Here is a 26592-nt window from a genome sequence, read left to right on the forward strand (position 1 = left end):
CAAACAATGCACCGACTCCAACTCCTACTAAATTTAGATTGGATTTTAAATGTCCCAATTCACAAAAAGTTATAATGAATGACTTCTCTACTGTAAGAATAAAGACCAATGCATGCAGTGCCTCACGTAACCGCAAAACGAACACGTTAAGTGACCGTGAAGAAGCTTTTCATGTGCTTTACTATATGGCACACAACGCACAATTAGGAACGGTAATACTTATACTTTCCATAGTGTTGTGTTCTGCTGTTACAGGGAACCCATGGGTAATCTAGCCTCTCACTGATAAGGGATTAAGTAAATATGTTTTTTGCAGGACTATAGAGACACTTGTATAAGTGAAGGGAATGGAGGGTCAATAGTTCAAGACTGAAGCTGTAAACCATTGGAAAAACTGCTGTCATTCAGCTAAGGCTTTAAAAACTTGTAAACTCCGATTGTTAGCTTAAACTTTAAACATGACTATGGGATTCTACTAGGGAAATCATGTTTTATAATAAATGCCCCTTCCTGGATCCTCCCACTGTCCTATCTTCAGCAGCAGATCAGCACACAAAAAGTAAAAGGCAGCAGCTTCTGCCAACTACCTCTCTCTGCTAGAAGAGCTTAGAAGAACTTGGTGGGCTTAAACTGTTCAATACAGTAGACTGTTGGCTTCCCAGCCAGTAGTCCTGTGGTAATGACATGTATGTTGCCTTTCTTTCCTTCAAGGAATGTATAAAATACATTCACATATTAATACAGAGGAGTCGGAACATTTATCTACCGACTCCACAGCTCTGCTCACAGGCGATGTTCACACGGTGGAAAACACGGACGGACATTCCGCAAATAGTGGGCACCAGCCGAACATGCTAGCACTAGGAACGCTCGGAATTGATCTCATATCTATCTATCTTATATCTATCTATCTCATATCTATCTATCTCCTATCTATCTACAGTATCTATCTATCTCATATCTATCTATCTCATATCTATCTATCTATCTCATATCTATCTGTCTCATATCTATCTGTCTCATATCTATCTGTCTCATATCTATCTGTCTCATATCTATCTGTCTCATATCTATCTGTCTCATATCTATCTGTCTCATATCTATCTGTCTCATATCTATCTGTCTCATATCTATCTGTCTCATATCTATCTGTCTCATATCTATCTGTCTCATATCTATCTGTCTCATATCTATCTGTCTCATATCTATCTGTCTCATATCTATCTGTCTCATATCTATCTATCTGTCTCATATCTATCTATCTGTCTCATATCTATCTATCTGTCTCATATCTATCTATCTGTCTTATATCTATCTATCTATCTTATATCTATCTATCTATCTTATATCTATCTATCTATCTTATATCTATCTATCTATCTTATATCTATCTATCTATCTTATATCTATCTTATATCTATCTATCTATCTATCTATCTTATATATATCTATCTATCTTATATCTATATCTATATCTATCTATCTATCTTATATCTATCTAAAATCTATCTCATATCTATTATCTATCTCTGAGCAGATTCCACCGAAGGAATTAAAGGGGTATTTCAGGATTTTTTTTTTACTATTTGACTATGCTACAGAGGCTGTAAAGTTAGTGATGTCCATAATGTGGTGTCTGTACCTGTGTGTGACAGTGGTCTCGCAATTCTTCTGAGATTTTCACCCCAATATTTATTTTCAACAGCATAAAAAAATTACTCAGGTGTCGGGTTTTCCCAGGTTTCAGTATGTTGAGACCTGACATCACTAGTCAGGTGATGAAAGGGAGCCTATCCTGCTTCAATGGGTGGAGCGAGCACTGGGTGAGAGAGAGATCATTTTGCAACAGCTGGAGGCACTCTGGTTAGAAAACACTGGTGTTTTGAATGGAATGCAACTCATTTGTGTTTCAATGGGTGGGGTGGCTGATGTGTGGGAGGAAGGAAAGTGCCCTCAAACTTACTAACAATTAACTATGGGATGTGTAGTTTTAGAAAATAAAATCCAACAGGAAATACCCAGTTCACAAAAAGCTAGCCACAGTGTTATGGTAATCTCACAACATAGCCATTTAGCCCCAAGACAAGTGCAGACCCTTCCTAAGCATGTCCATTACTGTCTGCCAGGTATGTACTAAAATCACCTTATGGTGGAGAACCCCTTTAACATGTCAATTCTTTCGGAATCTGAATTTCTGCAGCAGATGTTTCCACCATGGAAATTCCGCCGCGTGTAGGGTGCAGTGGAATCCCATAGAAAACAATGGGACTCTGCCGCAAAAGAATTTCGGAGTTAAATTTTTCTGCGAGTTTCGACTCCAATGAAGTCTGTCAATCTATATAATAATATAATACCACATTATTGTTCTCAGGGGGAGATAAGCCACTGTCAGAGTCCATCTTTATAATATCCTGTCCAGTTCTTTTTTGTTCTCATGTATAATGTGCCCTTGTATTTTCTTTTACAGCTGGCTCACAGGTCACCGCCCAGAATTCACAGACCCCAAAGTTGTGGCTCAAGGGGATGGTCGAGAAGGTAAGGCCATTTCGAACCTTATCCTTAAAGAGTACCTGTCATCAACAAAAACTTTTAATATGTTGTTCATTATCCTTAATGAAGACATATTGTAATATATCTTCATTAAAAAATATTAATATTTATACCAGTTTTTTCATTTGATACTTTTGGCCACTAGGGGTCTCTTTTCTATGCCTGGTCTGCAGGCAGCTTCCTATGCTTTTCATAGTAAGTGTACAGCTTTTAGGACTAATGCTGAAAGGGCACTGGTCCGCTCAGGACTCGCTCCCAGCCTGGAGCGGCACTGTGAGCTACAAGGCTGTCTGGGCATGCTGGGAGTTGTAGTTTTGCAACAGCTGGAGGTACCCTGGTTGGGAAACACTGCTGCAGAGGGAGAGCAGCATACAGGAAGACTGGCAGAAGCAGAGTCCCGGCCAGGCTTCATGTGACATCATGCCTGCCGGGACCCGCCTCCTTCCACCCCTCAGAAAGACAGTGCTCCTGAGCTAATGAAGAGGGATAAAAAAAGGTATTTCCACAGCGTTTTAAACCTCACTAAACACAGGGATAGGCATAGTTAGAGTAAGGGACAGATGGGGAGGGGGATCAGGGAAAGTTTAGTTGATGACAGGTACTCTTTAAAGTATACATGTCATCAACAAAATATTTTTCTATAATGTAGATAATACTATTATATGTATATTTGTAATATACATTGGTGTATACAATACGCGCTTCACTCCCTGGCTGTCAGTCATATCTATGGCAGTGTTTCCCAGCCAGTGTGCCACCAGCTGTTGCAAAACTACAATTTCCAGCATGCCCTGACAGCCAACGGCTGTCAGGGCATGCAGGAAGTTGTAGTTTTGCAACAGCTGGAGGTACACTGGTTGGGAAACACTGGTCTATGTAGTGAAAGTCAGAAAGGGCAGCCAGCTGGAGGGTGAAGCACACACTGCAGCACACTTCTCCTAGCTATAACTCACAATCTCAGCAGATCTCGTACGGCTCCCTACCCTGTCATTCGGGGGCAGAAATCTAGTCCTGATTATGCACAAAAAGCTCGGAGGGTTAATATAAGAAGCACACGAGCACACAGCAAACATGTCCGGAGCATATTGTCCAAAGAGGGTCAATGAAACCCATCATCCTCTGGAGCTGTACGTACACCTAACTAGCACAGATGGCAGGCGTTCTTGGTATTCCTTATTAATACAGGGATTTGGTTCAACTCTGGGATCCACATTCTGGAGGCATTTATCGCTTATGAATGAATAATTCATTTTAGGCTGATTATTTTTAAGTACTTGTTAAACATCGCACCTTATGCTGAGGACATCCAATGAAAGACTGAAGTGAATAAAAATGATCATTCTTCTTTGTTTATGAAGCACAGTGCACACTATAGCTTTGCAGACCAGAGGCCGGATTTGAATTTGGGCCCACTTGGTGGATCACAATCGGTTTTGTTGGATTTTGTCTATCTATAACCAGTGATCTGTAATGATGGTCAGCACACACAGTGGCATCACTGGGGGGGGGCTAACAGGACTATAACCCCGGGTCTCAGGGCTATGCTGCAAAAATTAAAGCCACCGCTGTCTTAAACCAGCGGTGGCTCCTGGCAGCAGACGTGCCATGCGCAGGCATGCCAGAAAACAACAGCCTGCCTCCAGTGATGTTCGGCTCTGTTTGGTGCCTGCCGAGGATGAACGGAGTGTAATGCCACAAACTTACCTTGTGGGCCCACCGGCGGTGACGTGCAGGACACTTGCATTTAAAGGGGTACTCCGCTGTAAGCATCGTATCCCCTATCCAAAGGATAGGGCATAAGATGTTAGATTGCGGGGGTCACGCCACTGGGGACCCCCCGCGATATCCACTGCGGCACCCGTCATTCAGTGCACAGAGCGAACTCCACTCCGTGCTCGATGACTGGCAATGCTGCCCGCCACGGCCCCTCCATTCACGTCTATGGGAGGAGGCATTATAGCTATGTACTAGCCATCACACCCCCTCCCATAAACATGAATGGAGGGAGTGTGGCGTGATGTTACGGACGAAGTTGCAAGCTTCCGTATTCTGGACGCCGCCACTGCCGGCCTGGAGATTGGGATATCATGTTGATAACGGAGTACCCCTTTAAGGCAGTGTCTCCCAACCGGTGTGCTTCCCGATGTTGCAAAACTCCCAGCATCCCCAGACACTTATCCCTTATCCGCAGTGTTTTTGTCAACTATAAGTGATCATCTGGTCTTTATTAACAGCAAAGATATAAATTATAATTTCTTTTAAAGAGTACCTGTCATATCACATAAAAAAAAAAAAAATAATGCTTTTATTTGTTCCTCACTAGGTCACGCAGATGCTTTACATGTCTTTTTTTTATGTATCTAGCTTCTGTATTTGGCTCACAAATCCCTCTGTTCTGCTGCTCACTCATTCTGACATCCACTGCTCAGGAAAGGGTGTGTCCGGGGCGAGCCCGCCCTCACTCACCATGCATTCACTTCCTCCATGAATCTACTGTGCTGTGCTGGGTCTCTTCATCCAGTCACTGCAGGCTGCTCTGTAACCCCCTCCTCTGTGTTTTCTTGCTGCAGTCTGATAGGACAGGAGTGAGCACAGAGCAGAGCTAGTCCCGCCCTTACTTACGGGACTTTGTCCCTGCCTGTGCTTCAGCTGGGACACAGCCGGACATTGTCCATCTAACATATATAAATACTGCATATTTGTCTGTATGTGAATGTGACAGTGCTCTTGGGTTGGTGACACCTTGGAGCCTTTGCCTGATGTTTTCTTCTTTCTTTAAGAAGGCGTCAAGCACAAAATTATATGGTAATTATCTCCTTGTACAGCATGAAGGTCACCTTCACCTCCTATGAATTTCCCACTGGACATTTGCCTGAAAAGGGCCAATAATTGATGTCATCCATTAGTGCAGAGCGCTGCATAAAGCTTCATAAGTCGCTAATTACACAAGTTTTTATCTTTTCTAATTCATACGTCATGCTGCTAAGTCATTTAGTGCGGCCTCGCTCCCCCACCGCAGATGGTGAACCGAGCAGACGGGAGCTGAGACCGCCTCCCAATCAACGTCACTAGAGATCCACTGGCATAGCTGGCACAGGAGCATCTATCTTACTGCATGACAGTATGGAGGAGGCAGAGTTATCGCTTGGGGCCGGGGAGTATAGCAGATTATGTTTTAGTTTTGTCTTCATCACATCTTTTAGAAGAAAACCTTCATAATAACATATCAGATAATACACCGCTCCTGGATGATACCCAGAAAAAGCAATACAGTCACACATGATTCTTATATCTTCCTATATATTTATGTCTATATTCCTCTCCATAGGGACAGTAATAATTATATTCTTGTATATAGGAGCAGTATTATAGTAGTTATATTCTTGTATATAGGGGGCAGTATTATAGTAGTTATATTCTTGTATATAGGGGCAGTATTATAGTAGTTATATTCTTGTATATAGGAGGCAGTATTATAGTAGTTATATTCTTGTATATAGGAGGCAGTATTATAGTAGTTCTATTCTTGTATATAGGAGCAGTATTATAGTAGATATATTCTTGTATATAGGAGGAGTATTATAGTAGTTATATTCTTGTATATAGGAGGAGTATTATAGTAGTTATATTCTTGTATATAGGAGGCAGTATTATAGTAGTTATATTCTTGTATATAGGAGCAGTATTATAGTAGTTATATTCTTGTATATAGGAGCAGTATTATAGTAGTTATATTCTTGTATATAGGAGCAGTATTATAGTAGTTATATTCTTGTATATAGGAGCAGTATTATAGTAGTTATATTCTTGTATATAGGGGGCAGTATTATAGTAGTTATATTCTTGTATATAGGAGCAGTATTATAGTAGTTATATTCTTGTATACAGGAGCAGTATTATAGTAGTTATATTCTTGTATATAGGAGCAGTATTATAGTAGTTATATTCTTGTATACAGGAGCAGTATTATAGTAGTTATATTCTTGTATATAGGAGCAGTATTATAGTAGTTATATTCTTGTATATAGGAGCAGTATTATAGTAGTTATATTCTTGTATATAGGAGCAGTGTTATAGTAGTTATATTCTTGTATATAGGAGCAGTATTATAGTAGTTATATTCTAGTATATAGGAGCAGTATTATATGAGGCAGTATTATTGTAATTATATTCTTGTACAATATTATAGTAGAGCAGTTATGTTTTTGCATAATACCCAAGAGTATGCATTGCTTGTGGACTTATTTAGGAAAATAGAAATATTTCTTGAATTTCTGAAGCTTAATAAGATCACAACGACCTATCGGCAGATGCCTCAACAGATGTCAGGTACTTGAATGCTGAAGTCGTTTTACACAAAGAGCACCTGGCACATCGACTGCATTGGGAAAGTTAAATAATCCACAATATCCTCCCATAATATCATCTGTCACCTGTTGACTCATAATGGAGCTTCCAAGAATAATCATTAGACAATTCTGTGGTTATAGCTCAGCCTCATGCAGCTCTGTGCATGTTGGCTCTGACTGTATAGACCAGTGTTTCCCTACCACGGGGAATACAACTGGTGCAAAACTACAACTCCCAGAATGCCCAGACCGCCGAAGGCTTTCTGGGCATGCTGGGAGTTGTAGTTTTGCAACAGCTGGGGGGCCCCCTGGTTGGCAAACACTGATATAGACTGAATTACTGCATTGGTTGTTATATTCATTGGTTATAGTAACATGACTTTTACAAACAGTATACCCTATGGCTAATAGATGAAGTTGATCGTGTTTAGCCTTTACTTCATTAAATATATTTCTAGAAAAGTTGGGTAGCAGCCATATCGGATGCTATTCCACATGGTCAACTATCAATTCAAATGTACATTTTTTAGGAGCTCGCCACCATTTTATGGCTCTAGGAAAGGTGAATGTGAACTCCTATAGTAGCTGTAATGGCTACATTGGTTGTCACCCAGCTTTCCCAGAGCCAGATAGAACTGAAACATCTAAATAGTCTGGATGACAACCAATGTTTTCGAAAGGGATCAATTCGATCCTAGGAAGTAAATAAAGACTGAGCTGGTTATTATTAGGCCATTTTTTTCTTTTATTCCCTTTTCTGGGGGTTCTTACATAAGAAGTGACGTCGGGGCATTCAGATACTTGGCGTTATCAATTTCCTTCTTATTTAGAAGATGAGAACAGATGTCCGGGCATTGTGACATGAGACGTAGAGCAATGAATGCGGAGGAGAATAAAGAATCGAGTCTCTGTCTTGGCTTTCTATACGGACATGTATACAAGAGTGGTCTGGTACTAGGAGGCACTGGGTGGGGGTGGATAACAAATGCTAGGTGCAGACGTGTGGTGGTGCTCTGGATAGTATAACGGTGTAATCTTCATGTGCATTTCTATACGGACAGACACTTGTAAATTTTCCCCTGAAGAGTTTTCCCTGACGCATCCTGTATTCAGGGCCACCAGGTAGTTAGTACGTAGGTAATGTTCCCCCACAATTGGGTTAGGTGGCAGCTGTTCCCCCACAATTAGGTTAGGTGGAAGCTGTTCCCCCACAATTAGGTTAGGCGGCAGCTGTTTCCCCACAATAGGTTAGGCAGCAAATGTCCCCTCACAATAGGTTAGGCAGCAGATGTTCCCCCACAATAAGTTAGGTGGAAGATGTTCCCCCACTACATTGTCCATTTTAAGACATAACTCTGTCCCGCGTCAGGGAAAACAGCACCCCGCCTCCTACCTCAGACCAATCTCCAGTCATCAGCCACAACTCCCTCATCCCTCCTCCATCATCCAAAACTCCCTCATCCGAAACTCCGTCATCCCTCAGACAAAAAACTTCCTGTCATATAGCAGATCAGAGTCAGTGTCGGCTCTCTGCTATACAGGTTCTGCTGTACATGCTATTCAGTGTTGGCTCTGCTATACAGACTCTGTAGAACATGTAGTGTCTGTAGTACATGTGCAAGTTTCACATTTTCGACTCTGCTATACTTGCTGTGCAGCGTTGACTCTGCTGTGCGGCAGGAAGTTTCGTCTGAAGGAGAATTGTCTAAGGCATGGCGGCGTTTTGGACGAGGGAGTTTCAGATGAGGGAGGAGGGAGTTGTGGCTGATAGATGACGGTGATTGGTGTGAGGAAGGAGGCGGGATACTGTTTTGCCTAACAGGGGACGGAGTTGCTGCTGATGACTGACGGACATTGGTCTGAGGGCGGAGGTGGGCACTGTTTCGCCTGACGCGGGAAGGAGTTACGGCTGACGACTGACCATGTCCTAAAATGGACGCCGTACCCCACAATTGGTTAGGCGGCAGATGTTCCCCCACATTAGGTTAGGTATCAGATGTTCCCCCACATTAGGCAGGCAGTAGTAAACATCACCAACCCCCCTACCGATCGCCTGACCGACATACTTATCCCCTGCGGCTCCTCTTTTTTTCTTCCCTGTCGGCTTCTTTCAGGCCTTTTCTTTCCTCTTCCTCTGGGATCTGATGACGTCACTCATGCACCGGAGCGCAGAGGAAGTTCCAGCCTCTTGTGAGTGATTGACAAGGTGAGTCAATCACTCACCAGAGGAATGCAGAAGCAGGAGACCGCTGTATTAAACAGCGGTCTTCTGTGCTGAGGCTGCCGCAGGGGGTTGCTAGCTGTATCCCCTTGGCCGTGGGGATCCCCCCGGATCCGCCGCTGGTTCACATAGAGGAAGTTTTTTTATTTTCACAGTAAGTTCCATTGAAAATAAGCGCCGATTCAGCCTAATTTCTGCTTTAATTACCATGGAGTAGAAAGGACATGGAATTCAACGAGGACATTTTTGCTCAATTTCGTAGTGTGAACATACCTTTACGCAGACAGATCCATTGTCTTCATCAGTGGTCTCCATTGGTGGTTGTGAAGCTACACCTGCAGCATGCCCAGACAGCTGCTAGCTGTCCGGGCATGCTGTAGGTGTAGCTTCACAACAGCAGGACCAGCCACAGGTTGTAGTCATGTGGTCTATGGACAGCCTTACTTCTTTTAATGAAGAATCAGGGGCCCCATGGCAATGGCATGTATGCCATTGAGCAGGACAATCAATCCCTAAACCTATTTCCTATTAAGTCAAATGAGGACTTCCATCTACGAGCCAGAAAGCAGAGATGCTGCAAAGAGGGTCTCCCGCTGTGGAATAGTCTGTGTACCCATGTATTACATAAATTCATATTGACCCCATGAATGACCATGTAAGGCTGGGGTTACACTAGCCTAATGCAGACATAAGTCTTGGCCCCATTGTGGGTAGGATGACAGAAACTGACAGCTGTAAACTTGGGTCATCAGACTCAGGACCTTTGTCGTATCAGGGTAGTGTTAATCGGGCCTAGTACTACAGATCCTGCAGTGATTACAGATGATCACAGGAAGGTCCCTGTAGCCAAACCCCAGCATTTAGCATTCTTTCTAGTAGTCTGTTCTGTAGTACAAGTTCAGCTTCGCGTTCCTCATGTTGTCTTCCCGATATGACTTCTCTCCTTTGTATCTTTACAGTCACAAGGGTCCGTTCTCAAGGATTCCTCACCCTTTCCTTCAGCGTTGTGACCAAAGACCTGAAGAAACTTGGCTACACAACAAGCTCCAATGAGGCTTCCAATTCAGTGGTAACTTCTAACCCATAAGTCAGATACCCAGCCTGTGGTTGCCATCAAGTGGGACCATCGATCTGGAGAGGGGGAAGTATTAATATTCTGATCTGAAGAGTGTCTCATGCTATTAAATATAAGTCAAGGAGGTGGCAACAATTCTAATACTTGGGAAGCAAACCAAAGCTTCAATATGCAGCTGTGAGATATCGCCTCTTGAGTGGTGTTTATAACAAGACTTTGCAGTACAGATTGTCAGTACAGTTTTGTTTTGTATCAGGACTAAAGGGGTTGTCCGAAGAAACAGAAGGAACTCCAGGCAGGTGAGCTGGCCTCCCTTAGAAGCTTTTACGGACTGTCTAAAGGGGTTATCCACTTAAAGACCCAACCTGTGTATTGCATCAAAAAGTATAATAAAGCAACTTACCATATATACTCGAGTATAAGCAGAGTGTTTCAGCACGATTTTTCGTGCTGAAAACACCCCCCTCGGCTTATACTCGAGTGAACTCTCCGCCCTCAGTGGTCTTCAACATGCGGACCTCCAGATGTTTAAAAACTACAACTCACAGCAAGCCCGGGCAGCCATCGGCTGTCCGGGCTTGCTGGGAGTTGTAGTTTTGAAACATCTGGAGGTCCGCAGGTTGAAGACCACTGCAGCCTTCGACATCATCCAGCCCCCCTCCCCTCTCACCCCCTTTAGTTTTGTACTCACCTCCGCTCGGCGGGACGTTAGGGTGCGCTGGTCCGGCCCATCAGTGCTGCAGGACCGTCCGGTGGGGAGGGATAGTCATTCCGGGCTGTCCATTTTCACCGGGGGGGCCTCTTCTCCGCACTTCGGGCCCGGAATAGTCACGTTGCCTTGACGATGACGCACAGGGACGTTCATGAATGTCCCTGTGCATCGTCGTCAAGGCATCGTCTCTATACCGGGCCCGCAGCGTGGAGAAGAGGCCCCCCCCCCCCCCCCCCCGGTGAAAATGGACAGCCCGGAATGACTATCCCTCCCCACCGGACGGTCCTGCAGCACTGATGGCCCGGACCAGCGCACCCTAACGTCCCGCTGAGGGGAGGTGAGTACAAAACTAAAGGGGGTGAGAGGGGGGGCTGGATGATGTCGAAGGCCGTAGTGGTCTTCAACCTGCGGACCTCCAGATTTTTCAAAACTACAACTCCCAGCAAGCCCGGACAGCCGATGGCTGCCCGGGCTTGCTGGGATTGGAGTTTTGAAACATGGCGGTCCGCAGGTTGAAGACCACAGTATCAGACATTGACAAGCGGTGATGATGAAGGGGGGGGGGGGGGCTGATGACATGTGGTGGTGATGATGAGGGGGGGGGGCTGATGACGTGGTGATGATGAAGGGGGGGTGTGGGATGATGACAAGGGGATGATGAAAGGGGGGTGTGGGATGATGACAAGGGGATGATGAAGGGGAGGGATGATGACAGGCAGTGATGATGAAGGGGGGGGGATGATGACAGGCAGTGATGATGAAGGGGGGATGATGACAGGGTGATGATGATGATGAGTGTGTTAATGACGGGGGTCTGGATGATGACAGGGGGGATGATGTATTTCCCACCCTAGGCTTATAGTCGAGTCAATAACTTTTCCTGGGATTTTGGGGTGAAATTAGGGGCCTCGGCTTATATTAGGGTCGGCTTATACTCGAGTATATACGGTACTAATATAATGTTATTAGCCATGCTGCACAGATCTTTCATATCAGCTGTGCTCTTTCCCCTGTAAGCTGAGACATGTCACAGGCTCTGAATGCAGAGAGCTACCCTTCCCTGGTATCAGCACCAGACGAGACCATTGTTGTGAAGAAGGGAGCTGGTTTTACTGCTCATTAGTTACATGACTTATTAGATAAGGTAGCAGGAAGCCCGTTCTGACGGAAACTACTCTGACTGAAAATTGCTTCCTGTTGTGTTATCTAATGAGTAGGAATACCAGCTCCCCCCTTCACATCACTGGTCATGTGCTAACAGAATGGGAGAAGGAACTGGGGCTCTCTGCATTCAGAGCCTGTGATGTGACGTCACAGATTACAAGGAAAAGAGCTAATATGGAACGTCTGTGCTCTATGGCTAATAACATTATATTAGTATAGTTGCTTTATTATACTTTTCGACACCATACACAGGGTGTTTCTTTTCCCGAACAACCCCTTTTACACATACGAGTGCATCTTTTCCAATCTTCATGCAATAATGCTGCACATTACTAGACAACTTAAAAGGAAACTCCTACACATGCAGTCATATCTACCAGCCTTATGTTATAGAGCAGTAGGAGCTGGGTGGACTGATCCTAGAATACAGACCATAAATGAGACCCCTACTGTTGTAAAGCCTGCTGGGAATGAAGTACCACAGCTGTAAGTTATCCTCTTTCTAGCTAGATTGCAGTCGGTGGCTGTGCGGCAGTGCCATCTGTATCATGGTGCCAGAAGCTGATGTGTATTTTAATACTTCTGCATCCTCAGGATGCAAATTATCCAGTAACCGAACATAATCAGCAGATTACTATCCGCCTTCTCATCCAGAATATGGCGCACACAACAGTGCACTCAATAATTCCCAGCATGCCATTCAGGCATCAGGTCATTGGCAATATTGCTTGCATAGGTAACATCATTGCCGAGACCTTTGGACATCCCGGCTGTTGACCGAACAATCATTCTCAGCAGCCACTACAACCTCCAGGACTATGTTTTTAATCACGATCAGTTCGTCAGAAACGGAGTCAGGTCAAACGGACACATAATTTGCTTTTGTGAAATCCGCCATGGGCTACATGCCAAATTTGACCTCAACAGGGCGACCAAAGATCACCATATTGCATGGCCCCACCTGCAATACAGCACGATCCCTGCAAGGCAACACCTTTGGTTTCCATGACCACTGTCAAGTCCAAAGTCACCATTTAGCCTTATGTGTCATTCACATCATGGCTGCCTCCATTCATAGGGACATCCAGGCATATTATATGTTGTCTGTAGTTTTCCAGTATATAGATTAGAGGTGTACCATCCCATATGGTGCTTATTTTTATGAAATCCTTGTATATTATAGAGGACATTTACCATTCGCTGCACTGGCAAAATTGCATATCTCTCTCTCTCTCTCTCTATATATATATATATATATATATATATATATATATATATATATACAGTACAGATTAAAAGTTTGGACACACCTTCTCATTCAAAGAGTTTTCTTTCTTTTATGACTATGAAAATTGTAGATTCACATTAAAGGCATCAAAACTATGAATTAACACATGTGGAATTATAGCCATGACAAAAAAGTGTGAAAATCTGTCATATTCTAGGTTCTAGCTCCTTTTGCTTTGATTACTGCTTTGCACACTCTTGGCATTCTCTTGATGAGCTTCAAGATGTAGTCACCTGAAATGGTCTTCCAACAGTCTTGAAGGAGTTCCCAGAGATGTTTAGCACTTGTTGGCCCTTTTGCCTTCACTCTGCGGTCCAGCTCACCCCAAACCATCTGGATTGGGTTCAGGTCCGGTGACTGTGGAGGTCAGGTCATCTAGCACAGCACCCATCACTCTCCTTCTTGGTCAAATAGCCCTTACACAGCCTGGAAGGGTTTGGGGTCATTGTCCTGTTGAAAAATAAATGTTGGTCCAACTAAACGCAAACCGGATGGAATAGCAGCCGCTGCCAGATGCTGTGGTATCCAGGCTGGGTCAGTATGCCTTCAATTTTGAATAAATCCCCAACAGTGTCACCAGCAAAGCACCCCCCCCCCCCCACCATCACACCTCCTCCTCCACACCATCACACCTGTGAAGTGAAAACCATTTCAGGTGACTACCTCTTGAAGCTCAACAAGAGAATGCCAAGAGTGTGCAAAGTAGTAATCAAAGCAAAAGGTGGCTACTTTGAAGAACCTAGAATATGACAGATTTTCACACTTTTTTGTTATGTCTATAATTCCACATGTGATAATTCATAGTTTTGATGCCTTCAGTGTGAATCTACAATTTTTCATAGTCATAAAATAAAGAAAACTCTTCGAATGAGAAGGTGTGTCCAAACTTTTGGACTGTATATGTGTGTGTGTATATATATATATATATATATATATATATATATATATTCTTTTTTTTTTTTTTTTTCAGAAGCCCAATTTTTGTGTAGAAAAAAACAAATCCAACTTCGCGCAAATAGATTTTTCCCCTCTTCACTGATGCAGGAATGATAAATCTCCACCTAATGTATTTCTGTTTTAATCCAACTTATTGTATATTTGAAATGTGTCTCTTTTTTTATTGTCTTCTTAAAACTGAAGTATTTTTTATAATTAAACACAAAAGTTATTAAAAAGTCTCGTCTTGTTCTTTGCGTCCTCCAGTTCACTGATAAATTGTCTCCTAAATTTTTTTCTGTGAAAACCCCACAATCCATCACATCTTATATCAGTCTCTTCTTTTTATGACAGCGGGTGGATTGTTGGATATTGACCTCACTAAGGTTTTTTTCAAGTTTTGGGAAAATGTGTTGTAACCTGATTAATTACTTTCCTGTTCAAAATGTAAATATGCAGGGAAGTAGCACAAAAATAAACCGTTCATGTGTCGTACCCAATAGGGCAATCACTCATAGATCCATGGATATTCAGTTTCTGTTTCTTTTATTTACTTTAAAACGTAGTATAACAAACTTTCTTAAATAGTAGATACAGACACGGCATGCTGCAGTCTTTGCCTCTGTCTTACTCTCCCAGCCATGGATGCAACAGTATTTCGGGGGCAGACCTCCTTAGTCATGCGTACCAGGTGGGGATAGGAGGTCGAGATAGGAGGTTGAGATAGGAAGTCGAGATAGGAGGACGGGATAGAAGGTCGGAATATGAGGACAGGATAGGAGGTCGGGATATGAGGACAGGGTATGAGGATGGGATATGGGGTTGGGATATGACAACAATATATGGGGATGGGATATGAAGTCAAAAGCTTCCTCCTTTGTTGATTTTCCTCCTCAACAAGGATTAGGAGGGGAAAAAACGGGAAATGGCGGGTACTAGGTAAGTAATAAATAATATATAACAGTGACATACCTAAAAAGGTATTACAAATAGCACTTTAAACTACATATTTCATTAAGCCCCATAGGGACCAAACTATTGAGCTCGTAGATCAAAAAGCTCTCACGCTGCAAAAGACTCCTCCTGTTCAAACTTTCATTACCAGTTTCATGTGTGAACAGATGGCTATTAACAGGGTATATAACTCTCTCACCTCCCACACCTGGTACACATGACTATGGGGGTCCGCCCTCGAAACGCTGTCGTGTCCATGGCTGAGAGAGTCAGACAGACAGTCAGACAAAGACTTAAACATACCGTGTCTGTATCTACTATGTAAGAAAGTTTGGTATACTATGTTTTAAAGAAATAAAAGAAACATACAGGAATATCCATGGATCTGTGAGTGATTGCCCTATTGGGTACTACACATGAGCTGTTTATTTTTGTGCTACTTCCCCGCATATTTACATTATGAACAGTGATGCCTTAGAGGAGTTAAGTGGAGCTCCAAAAGTGGGTTTAAAGTCTATTCTACAAGTTGCAGGATGTGCTAATTGTTGTTATTTTTACTGCTGTGATTCTTCATTACTTTCCTCTCAGGGTAGGATTGGAACCTACTCAAAGCCTGAGGATCTTCATTGGCTGCCATGATGTATAGCAGTGGTTCCCAAGCAGTGGAAGTCAAATGGCAATGAGATGCGCTAGGACCCCTGTAGCATATAATCACCACAGGGGTCTTAACAGGTCCTAGCAGTGAGGTCTCCAGGGGCTTCCAACCTCTAGTAGTGATTTCTGCGATCACTTGAGGCCGAAAACGTTACTTCTTCTGGGAGGCCCACAATGACCTCATTGTGCACGCCCCATAGGTAGAGAAGCATCCTGCACCCTCTAGAAAGAAACTGGAGAAGACACTGATGACTGCGGGGGAACCATGGTGAGTATGTGGTTTGTTTTTTTATGTTTTTTTTTTTCTCTACATGGGGGCCCTATATACATGGCAAAAAGGGGGCAAACTACCCAAATGGGGTCCTATCTACAGGGGGCAAACTACCTACATTGGGGGTCTTACACATAGGGTTAAACTAACTACTATGGAGGCTACTATATCCGAGGCTATCTACAGGTTGGGCCTACCTACAGGGGGGGGCAAACTGCATACGTGGGCAAACTGCATACGTGGGGGGTGGGGTGGTGTTCAATGTAGTATAAAATGTTACCGTTAAGTGTGACACAAGCTCAAAAAGGTTGGGAAGCACTGATGTATAGTATAGTATGTAACCATGGACATTTCTACCTCTTCTTGCAGAAGCCTCCCAAACCAGCTGAGATCCAGAGATGGGGCATGTTTCCTGATATCTCCCTGCACGGTTTGTGAACCAATAGGCGCCAAGATTTTTTTTTCTTCCTGGCCTCCATCAATAATTATATTTTTTCATTATGTTAAGTAAAAAATATAATGTGTGTCACATCAGTACAAAAAGAAAGAGCCGACCCTCATGATCATCGCCGTAAGATCAAGGAAAAAATATGTCTTTTTATTTTTTTTAACTTGTTGAAAATACAATAGTAATGGTAAAAATGTCTCTATTATTCTGTAGTACAAGATGTTTCGGGACATCGCCGGTCGCGTTTGCTGTAATTACAGCTCCTTTAATCTGCTAAATTCTGAACAAGACTGAATATATTTTATTGTTTTTGTGTCTTTCATAGGAGTCTTGTATGATGAAAGAGATTTTTGTTCGCTGAGCCACTTGAAGTCACTGATCATTACAATATTCAGAGCTAAAAATTATGTTCTCTGCTTTTATTAAAATAAATAGAAAATATCATAATATATATATACATTAAAATGTTAAATATATAAAGGGGACTTCTCACCAAGACTGATTTCCAAACATTGGCTCCTCAGCTGTTGTAAAACTAAAATTCTCTTTATGCCCTGATAGCCAAAGGTTTTTTTTTTTGACTGTTTACTATTTTTATTTTTTATTATTGATGACCTTGGAACCCATTCCTCTGTGTGTACAGTGTATAGAGACATAGAAGTGCAGGATCTCCTCCTCTGTGTGTACAGTGTATAGAGACATAGAAGTGCAGGATCTCCTCATCTGTGTACAGTGTATAGATACATAGAAGTGCAGGATCTCCTCCTCTGTGTGTACAGTGTATATAGACATAGAAGTGCAGGATCTCCTCCTCTGTGTGTACAGTGTATATAGACATAGAAGTGCAGGATATCCTCCTGTGTGTACAGTGTATAGAGGCATAGAAGTGCAGGATCTCCTCATCTGTGTACAGTGTATAGATACATAGAAGTGCAGGATCTCCTCCTCTGTGTGTACAGTGTATATAGATATAGAAGTGCAGGATCTTCTTCTCTGTATGTACAGTATATAGAGACATAGAAGTGCAGGATCTCCTCCTCTGTGTGTGCAGTGTATATATAAGTGCAGGATCTCCTCCTCTGTGTGTACAGTGTATAGAGACATAGAAGTGCAGGATCTCCTCTGTGTACAGTGTATAGAGACATAGAAGTGCAGGATCTCCTCCTCTGTGTACAGTGTATAGAGATATAGAAGTGCAGGATCTCCTCCTCTGTATGTACAGTGTATAGAGACATAGAAGTGCAGGATCTCCTCTGTGTACAGTGTATAGAGACATAGAAGTGCAGGATCTCCTCCTCTGTGTACAGTGTATAGAGATATAGAAGTGCAGGATCTTCTCCTCTGTATGTACAGTGTATAGAGACATAGAAGTGCAGGATCTCCTACTCTGTGTGTACAGTATATAGAGACATAGAAGTGCAGGATCTCCTCCTCTGTGTGTGCAGTGTATAGAGACATAGAAGTGCAGGATCTCCTCCTCTGTGTGTGCAGTGTATAGAGACATAGACGTGCAGGATCTCCTCCTCTGTGTGCGCAGTGTATAGAGACATAGAAGTGCAGGATCTCCTCCTCTGTGTGCGCAGTGTATAGAGACATAGAAGTGCAGGATCTCCTCCTCTGTGTGCGCAGTGTATAGAGACATAGAAATGCAGGATCTCCTCCTCTGTGTGTACAGTGTATAGAGATATAGAAGTGCAGGATCTCCTCCTCTGTGTATAGAGACATAGAAGTGCAGGATCTCCTCCTCTGTGTGCGCAGTGTATAGAGACATAGAAGTGCAGGATCTCCTCCTCTGTGAGTACAGTGTATAGAGACATAGAAGTGCAGGGTCTCCTCCTCTGTGTATAGAGACATAGAAGTGCAGGATCTCCTCCTCTGTGTGTACAGTGTATAGAGACATATAAGTGCAGGATATCCTCCTGTGTGTACAGTGTATAGAGGCATAGAAGTGCAGGATCTCCTGCTCTGTGTGTACAGTGTATAGAGACATAGAAGTGCAGGATATCCTCCTGTGTGTACAGTGTATAGAGATATAGAAGTGCAGGATCTCCTCCTCTGTGTGTACAGTGTATAGAGATATAGAAGTGCAGGATCTCCTCCTCTGTGTATAGATACATAGAAGTGCAGGATCTCCTCCTCTGTGTATAGAGACATAGAAGTGCAGGATCTCCTCCTCTGTGTATAGAGACATAGAAGGGCAGGATCTCCTCCTTGTGTGTACAGTGTATACATACATAGAAGTGCAGGATCTCCTCCTCTGTGTGCACAGTGTATAGAGACATAGAAGTGCAGGATCTCCTCCTCTGTGTGTGCAGTGTATAGAGACATAGAAATGCAGGATCTCCTCCTCTGTGTACAGAGACATAGAAGTGCAGGGTCTCCTCCTCTGTATGTACAGTGTATACATACATAGAAGTGCAGGATCTCTTCCTCTGTGTACAGAGATATAGAAGTGCAGGGTCTCCTCCTCTGTGTGTACAGTGTATAGAGATATAGAAGTGCAGGGTCTCCTCCTCTGTGTGTACAGTACATAGAGACATAGAAGTGCAGGATCTCCTCCTCTGTGTGTACAGTGTATAGAGACATAGAAGTGCAGGATCTCCTCCTCTGTGTACAGTGTATAGAGACATAGAAGTGCAGGATCTCCTCCTGTGTGTACAGTGTATAGAGACATAGAAGTGCAGGATCTCCTCCTCTGTATGTACAGTGTATAGAGATATAGAAGTGCAGGATCTCCTCCTCTGTGTATACAGTATATAGAGACATAGAAGTGCAGGATCTCCTCCTCTGTGTGTACAGTGTATAGAGATATAGAAGTGCAGGGTCTCCTCCTCTGTGTGTACAGTGCATAGAGACATAGAAGTGCAGGATCTCCTCCTCTGTGTGTACAGTGTATAGAGACATAGAAGTGCGGGATCTCCTCCTCTGTGTACAGTGTATAGAGACATAGAAGTGCAGGATATCCTCCTGTGTGTACAGTGTATAGAGATATAGAAGTGCAGGATCTCCTCCTCTGTGTATACAGTATATAGAGACATAGAAGTGCAGGATCTCCTCCTCTGTGTGTACAGTGTATAGAGATATAGAAGTGCAGGATCTCCTCCTCTGTGTACAGTGTATAGAGATATAGAAGTGCAGGATCTCCTCCTCTGTGTACAGTGTATAGAGACATAGAAGTGCAGGATCTCCTCCTCTGTGTGTACAGTATATAGAGACATAGAAGTGCAGGGTCTCCTCCTCTGTGTATAGAGACATAGAAGTGCAGGATCTCCTCCTCTGTGTATGCAGTGTATAGAGACATAGAAGTGCAGGATCTCCTCCTCTGTGTATGCAGTGTATAGAGACATAGAAGTGCAGGATCTCCTCCTCTATGTGTGCAGTGTATATATAAGTGCAGGATCTCCTCCTCTGTGTATGCAGTGTATGGGAGACACCATACACATTAGGTTTCACCCAACAGCTTTGGGAGAGTTGAATACTATAGATAAAGCCTGAAGAGCAGAAATCTGCTGAAAATGCCATATACAAGTTATATAATAGAAATAGTGCTGCTCCTTATTTACACACACAGGGCAGTGCATCCTGAAAAGTCGCGTAAGTGCCAGAAAATGTAAGCCCCATCTCCATGACTCCTAACAAACAGGAAGGTCCTCTCAGCAAGCACATCCCTGACTTCTCAAATTTATGATTCTGTAAGGAGTTAAAAAGATTAGAGCTTCTATTTTATAGTCATTGGGTTTGCACAAATCCACTTAGGCGATGTCATGTTTCCTGCAAAATTGAAAATTTTCAAACAAAAGATATAATAAGTCACCAAAGCAATAGAAACAATTCAGATAAAAATTACAGAGAACAAATTGTGCAAATGGAAAAGTTCAAGGCAAAAAGAAAGCTCAGTGGCAGCCAACTGTAGACTGTCCATAGGACTGAAAAAGTGCCCATCGGAAGGAATACATGATAAAACAAAACCATAATAGGGGCCAGATCAACTAAAAAAAAACAACTAAAATAGCAGAAAACATACACAAAGGATGTGTAGGGTGATGAAGATATGTACTTGCCAAATGTAGGGGTAATGGGTTCTAGGAAACAGAGGAGGATTGAGATAAGCACTGAGTCACCTCGTTTTTTGCAGGATTTCCTGGAAAAACTGCTTAAAAGTGGGGGTGTATGAGCTGGACTTAAAATGTCCTTCAAATAAGGATTCAGATGTTAGATGTATGATATACAGTCATGGCCGTAAATGTTGGCACCCCTGAAATTTTTCTAGAAAATGAAGTATTTCTCACAGGAAAGGATTGCAGTAACACGTTTTGCTCTACACATGTTTATTCCCTTTGTGTGTATTGTAACTAAACCAAAAAAGGGAGGAAAAAAAGCAAATTGGACCTAATGTCACCAAACTCCAAAAATGGGCTGGACAAAATTATTGGCTCCCTTTCAAAATTGTGGAAAAATAAGATTGTTTCAAGCATGTGATGTTCCTTTAAACTCACCTGGGGCAAGTAACAGGTGTGAGCAATATAAAAAAAAATCCCACCTTAACCCCTTAAGGACACATGACGTTCTCATACGTCTCCATTTCTGAGTCCTTAAGGACACATGACGTATGAGAATGTCATGTGTTTTACCGGCCCCCCGCAACCATCTGGAGCGGAGCCGGTCCCCGATGCCTGCTGAAATCGTTCAGCAGGCATCGGGGCATATCGCCCAGGGGGGTCATTATGACCCCCCATGTCGGCGATGGCCGCAGATCGCTGGACAATTCAGTCCAGCGATCTGCGGCGGATTCCGGGTCAATCGGGTCTCCAGTGACCCGGTGACCCGGAATTATTGGCTGATCGGGGCCGTCAGAGACGGCCCCGAACAGCCAGAGCCAGCAGGGGTGAGGTGGCACTGGTGCCACCTCACGATCGCCCTGATTCGTCGGCCGGATTACCGGCCGACCAATCAGGGCGCCTGCTGCGAGTGTCACTCCCGCAACCCGCTCCGCCCCTCTTCCGGAGGACGTGAGCGGGTGCGGGACGTGCACCCCGGGTGCTGGGGACCCCGATCCCCGGCGCCCTTGTTGGGATCGGGGCCCCAGGAGCGGCGGCGGCGGCGGAGACGACGAGGGACTGACCTGTGCAGCTGGATCGTTGGAGGTGAGTGACAGCCTCCTGCTGTTGCTTAGCAACAGCTCCCAGCATGCAAAAAGGGCATGCTGGGAGCTGTAGTTATGCAACAGCAGGAGGCAGACCACCACAACTCCCAGCATGCCCTTATGGGCATGCTGGGACTTGTAGTTTTGCAACAGCTGGAGGCACATTCTTTCTATGGAAAAGTGTACCTTCAGCTGTTGTGTAACTACAACTCCCAGCTTGCACAATCAGCTAAAGTGCATGCTGGGAGTTGTAGTGGTGCATCTGGTGGTTGCATAACTACAACTCCCAGCATGCCCGTTGGCTGTCGGTGACTGCTGAGAGTTGTAGTTTTGCAACAGCTGAAGGCACACTGAGTTAAGTAGCAAACCAGTGTGTCTCCAGCTGTTGCATAACTACAATCCCCAGCATCCCCAGCCAAAGTAGTATGCCTCCAGCTGTTGCATAACTACAACACCCAGCATGCCCTTCCGCTGTCCGTACATGCTGGGGGTTGTAGCTTTTGCAACAGCTGAAGGCACACTGGTTGCAAAACACTGAGTTTGTTACCAAACTCGGTGTTTCACAACCAGTGTGCCTCCAGCTGTTGCAAAACTACAACTCCCAGCATGCACTGATAGACCGTACATGCTGGGAGTTGTAGTTTTGCAACAGCTGGATGTTCCCCCCCCCCCAATGTGAATGTACAGGGTACACTCACATGGGCGGAGGATTACAGTAAGTATCCGGCTGCAAGTTTGAGGTGCGGCAAAATTTCTGCCGCAGCTCAAACTGCCAGCGAGAAACTACTGTGAACCCCCGCCTGTGCGACTGTACCCTAAAAACACTACACTACCACAAAATAAAAAGTAAAAAACACTACATATACACATACCCCTACACAGCCCCCCTCCCCAATAAAAATGAAAAACGTCTGGTACGCCACTGTTTCCAAAACGGAGCCTCCAGCGGTTGCAAAACTACAACTCCCAGCATGCACTGATAGACCGTACATGCTGGGAGTTGTAGTTTTGCAACAGCTGGATGTTCCCCCCCCCCAATGTGAACGTACAGGGTACACTCACATGGGCGGTGGATTACAGTAAGTATCCGGCTGCAAGTTTGAGCTGCGTCAAATTTTCTGCCGTAGCTCAAACTGCCAGCGAGAAACTACTGTGAACCCCCGCCCGTGCGACTGTACCCTAAAAACACTACACTACACTAACACAAAATAAAATAAAAAGTAAAAAACACTACATATACACATACCCCTATACAACCCCCCTCCCCAATAAAAATGAAAAACGTCTGGTACGCCACTGTTTCCAAAACGGAGCCTCCAGCTGTTGCAAAACAACTACTCCCAGTATTGCCAGATAGCCGTTGACTGTCCAGGCATGCTGGGAGTTTTACAACAGCTGGAGGCACCCTGTTTGGGAATCACTGGCGTAGAATACCCCTATGTCCACCCCTATGCAAGTCCCTAATTTAGGCCTCAAATGCGCATGGCGCTCTCACTTTGGAGCCCTGTCGTATTTCAAGGCAACAGTTTAGGGTCACATATGGGGTATCGCCGTACTCGGGAGAAATTGGGCTTCAAATTTTGGGGGGTATTTTTTGCTATTACCCTTTTAAAAAAATGTAAAATTTTTGGGAAACAAGCATTTTAGGTAAAAAAAATATATTTTTTTTACATATGCAAAAGTTGTGAAACACCTGTAGGGTATTAAGGTTCAAATTGCCCCTTGTTACGTTCCCCGAGGGGTCTAGTTTCCAAAATGGTATGCCATGTGTTTTTTTTTTGCTGTCCTGGCACCATAGGGGCTTCCTAAATGCGGCATGCCCCCAGAGCAAAATTCGCTTTCAAAAAGCCAAATGTGACTCCTTCTCTTCTGAGACCTGTAGTGCGCCAGCAGAGCACTTTTCACACCCATATGGGGTGTTTTCTGAATCGGGAGAAATTGGGCTTCAAATTTTGGGGGGTATTTTCTGCTATTACCCTTTTTAAAATTGTAAAAATTTTGGGAAACCAAGCATTTTAGGTAAAAAAAATATATATTTTTTTACATATGCAAAAGTCGTGAAACACCTGTAGGGTATTAAAGGTTCACATTACCCCTTGTTACGTTCCCCGAGGGGTCTAGTTTCCAAAATGGTATGCCATGTGTTTTTTTTTTTGCTGTTCTGGCACCATAGGGGCTTCCTAAATGCGGCATGCCCCCAGAGCAAAATTTGCTTTCAAAAAGCCAAATGTTACTCCTTCTCTTCTGAGACCTGTAGTGCGCCAGCAGAGCACTTTTCACCCCCATATGGGGTGTTTTCTGAATGGGGAGAAATTGGGCTTCAAATTTTGGGGGGTATTTTCCGCTATTACCCTTTTTAAAAATGTAAACATTTTGGGAAAACAAGCATTTTAGGTAAAAAAAAAATTTTTTTTTTTACATATGCAAAAGTTGTGAAACACCTGTAGGGCATTAAGGTTCACGTTACCCCTTGTTACGTTCCCCGAGGGGTCTAGTTTCCAAAATAGTATGCCATGTGTTTTTTTTTTGCTGTTCTGGCACCATAGGGGCTTCCTAAATGCGGCATGCCCCCAGAGCAAAATTTGCTTTCAAAAAGCCAAATGTGACTCCTTCTCTTCTGAGACCTGTAGTGCGCCAGCAGAGAACTTTTCACCCCCATGCAAGGTGTTTTCTGTATCGGGAGAAATTGGGCTTCAAATTTTGGGGGGTATTTTCTGCTATTACCCTTTTTAAAAATGTAACATTTTTGGGAAACCAAGCATTTTAGGTAAAAAAAATATATATTTTTTTTACATATGCAAAAGTCGTGAATCACCTGTAGGGTATTAAGGTTCACTTTACCCCTTGTTACGTTCCCTGAGGGGTCTAGTTTCCAAAATGGTATGCCATGTGTTTTTTTTTGCTGTCCTGGCACCATAGGGGCTTCCTAAATGCGGCATGCCCCCCAAAAATCATTTGTCGCTCCTTCCCTTCTGAGCCCTCTACTGCGCCCGCCGAACAATTAACATAGACATATGAGGTATGTGCTTACTCGAGAGAAATTGGGTTTCAAATACAAGTAAAAATTTTCTCCTTTTTATCCCTTGCAAAAATTCAAAAATTGGGTCTACAAGAACATGCGAGTGTAAAAAATGAAGATTTTTAATTTTCTCCTTCACTTTGCTGCTATTCCTGTGAAACACCTAAAGGGTTAATACACTTACTGAATGTTTTTTTGAATACTTTAGGGGGTGTAGTTTTTATAATGGGGTCTTTTATGGGGTATTTCTAATATGAAGACCCTTCAAATCCACTTCAAAACTGAACTGGTCCCTGAAAAATAGTGAGTTTGAAAATTTTGTGAAAAATTTCAAAATTGCTGCTGAACTTTGAAGCCCTCTGGTGTCTTCCAAAAGTAAAAACTCATAAATTTTATGATGCAAACATAAAGTAGACATATTGTATATGTGAACCCAAAAAAAATATATTTTGAATATCCATTTTCCTTACAAGCAGAGAGCTTCAAAGTTAGAAAAATGCAAAATTTTCATTTTTTTCATCAAATTTTGGGATTTTTCACCAAGAAAGGATGCAAGTTACCATAAAATTTTACCACTAAGTTAAAGTAGAATATGTCACGAAAAAACAATCTCGGAATCAGAATGATAACTAAAAGCATCCCAGAGTTATTAATGTTTAAAGTGACAGTGGTCAGAATTGCAAAAAACGCTCCGGTCCTTAAGGTATAAAATGGCTCGGTCCTTAAGGGGTTAAAGCAGATAAAAAGGAGAGAAGTTCACTTAGTCTTTGCATTGTGTGTCTGTGTGCCACACTAAGCATGGACAACAGAAAGAGGAGAAGAAAACTGTCTGAGGACTTGAGAACCAAAATTGTGGAAAAATATCAACAATCTCAAGGTTACAAGTCCATCTCCAGAGATCTAGATTTGCCTTTGCAGGCTCAGTCAGCATCAGTGTGAGCGCGAACTATCTGTCGACATTTAAATGAAATGAAACGCTATGGCAGGAGACCCAGGAGGACCCCACTGCTGACACAGAGACATAAAAAAGCAAGACTTCACTTTGCCGAAATGAAGTTGAGTAAGCCAAAATCCTTCTGGGAAAACATCTTGTGGACAGATGAGACCAATATAGAGCTTTTTGGTAAAGGGCATCATTCTTTTGGTTACTGAAAATGGAATGAGGCCTACAAAGAAAAGAACACAGTACATACAGTGAAATATGGTGGAGGTCAATGATGTTTTTTTAATTTTATTTTTTGATGCCTCTGGCACTGGGGGCCTTGAATGTGTACAAGACATCATGAAATCTGAGGATTACCAATGGATTTTGGGTCGCACTGTACAGCCCAGTGTCAGAAAGCTGGGTTTGCTTCCGAGATCTTGGGTCTTCCAGCAGAACAATGACCCCAAACATACGTCAAAAAGCCCCCAGAAGTGGATGGCAACAAAGCGCTGGAGAGTTCTTAAGTGGCAGCAATGAGTCCAGATCTAAATCCCATTGATCACCTGTGGAGAGATCTTAAAATTGCTGTTGGGAAAAGGCGCCTTCCAATAAGAGACCTGGAGCAGTTTGTAAAGGAAGAGTGGTCCAACATTCCGGCTGAGAGGTGTAAGAAGCTTATTGATGATTATAGGAAGCCACTGATTTCAGTTATTTTTTCCAAAGGGTGTGCAACCAAATATTAAGTTAAGGGCGCCAATAATTTTGTCCAGACCATTTTTGGAGTTTGGTGACATTATGTCCAATTTGCTGTTTTCCTCCCTTTTTTTGTTTAGTTCCAATACACACAAAGGGAATAAACATGTGTATAGCAAAACGTGTTACT

General features: G+C 43.3%; 1 protein-coding gene across 3 annotated transcripts in view; it reads left to right on the forward strand.

Moving 5' to 3' along the window:
* B9D1 (B9 domain containing 1) overlaps positions 1–14514 on the forward strand; it is a 91193-nt gene extending 76679 nt beyond the window's left edge. For 2 of the 3 annotated variants that reach the window (XM_056533800.1, XM_056533799.1), the window contains exons 6-7: positions 2468–2535; positions 10080–10720. In XM_056533800.1, coding sequence (XP_056389775.1) covers positions 2468–2535; positions 10080–10207 — 196 coding nt within the window. In that variant the 3' untranslated portion in view covers positions 10208–10720. Of the gene's footprint in view, positions 1–2467; positions 2536–10079; positions 10721–14329 lie in introns of those variants that run through there. The other variant, XR_008846892.1, reaches the window with a different exon arrangement.
* Positions 14515–26592: the final 12078 nt, after the last annotated feature.

This window comes from Hyla sarda, chromosome 8 (genome assembly GCF_029499605.1).
Source record: "Hyla sarda isolate aHylSar1 chromosome 8, aHylSar1.hap1, whole genome shotgun sequence".
NCBI classification, from domain to species: domain Eukaryota; kingdom Metazoa; phylum Chordata; class Amphibia; order Anura; family Hylidae; genus Hyla; species Hyla sarda.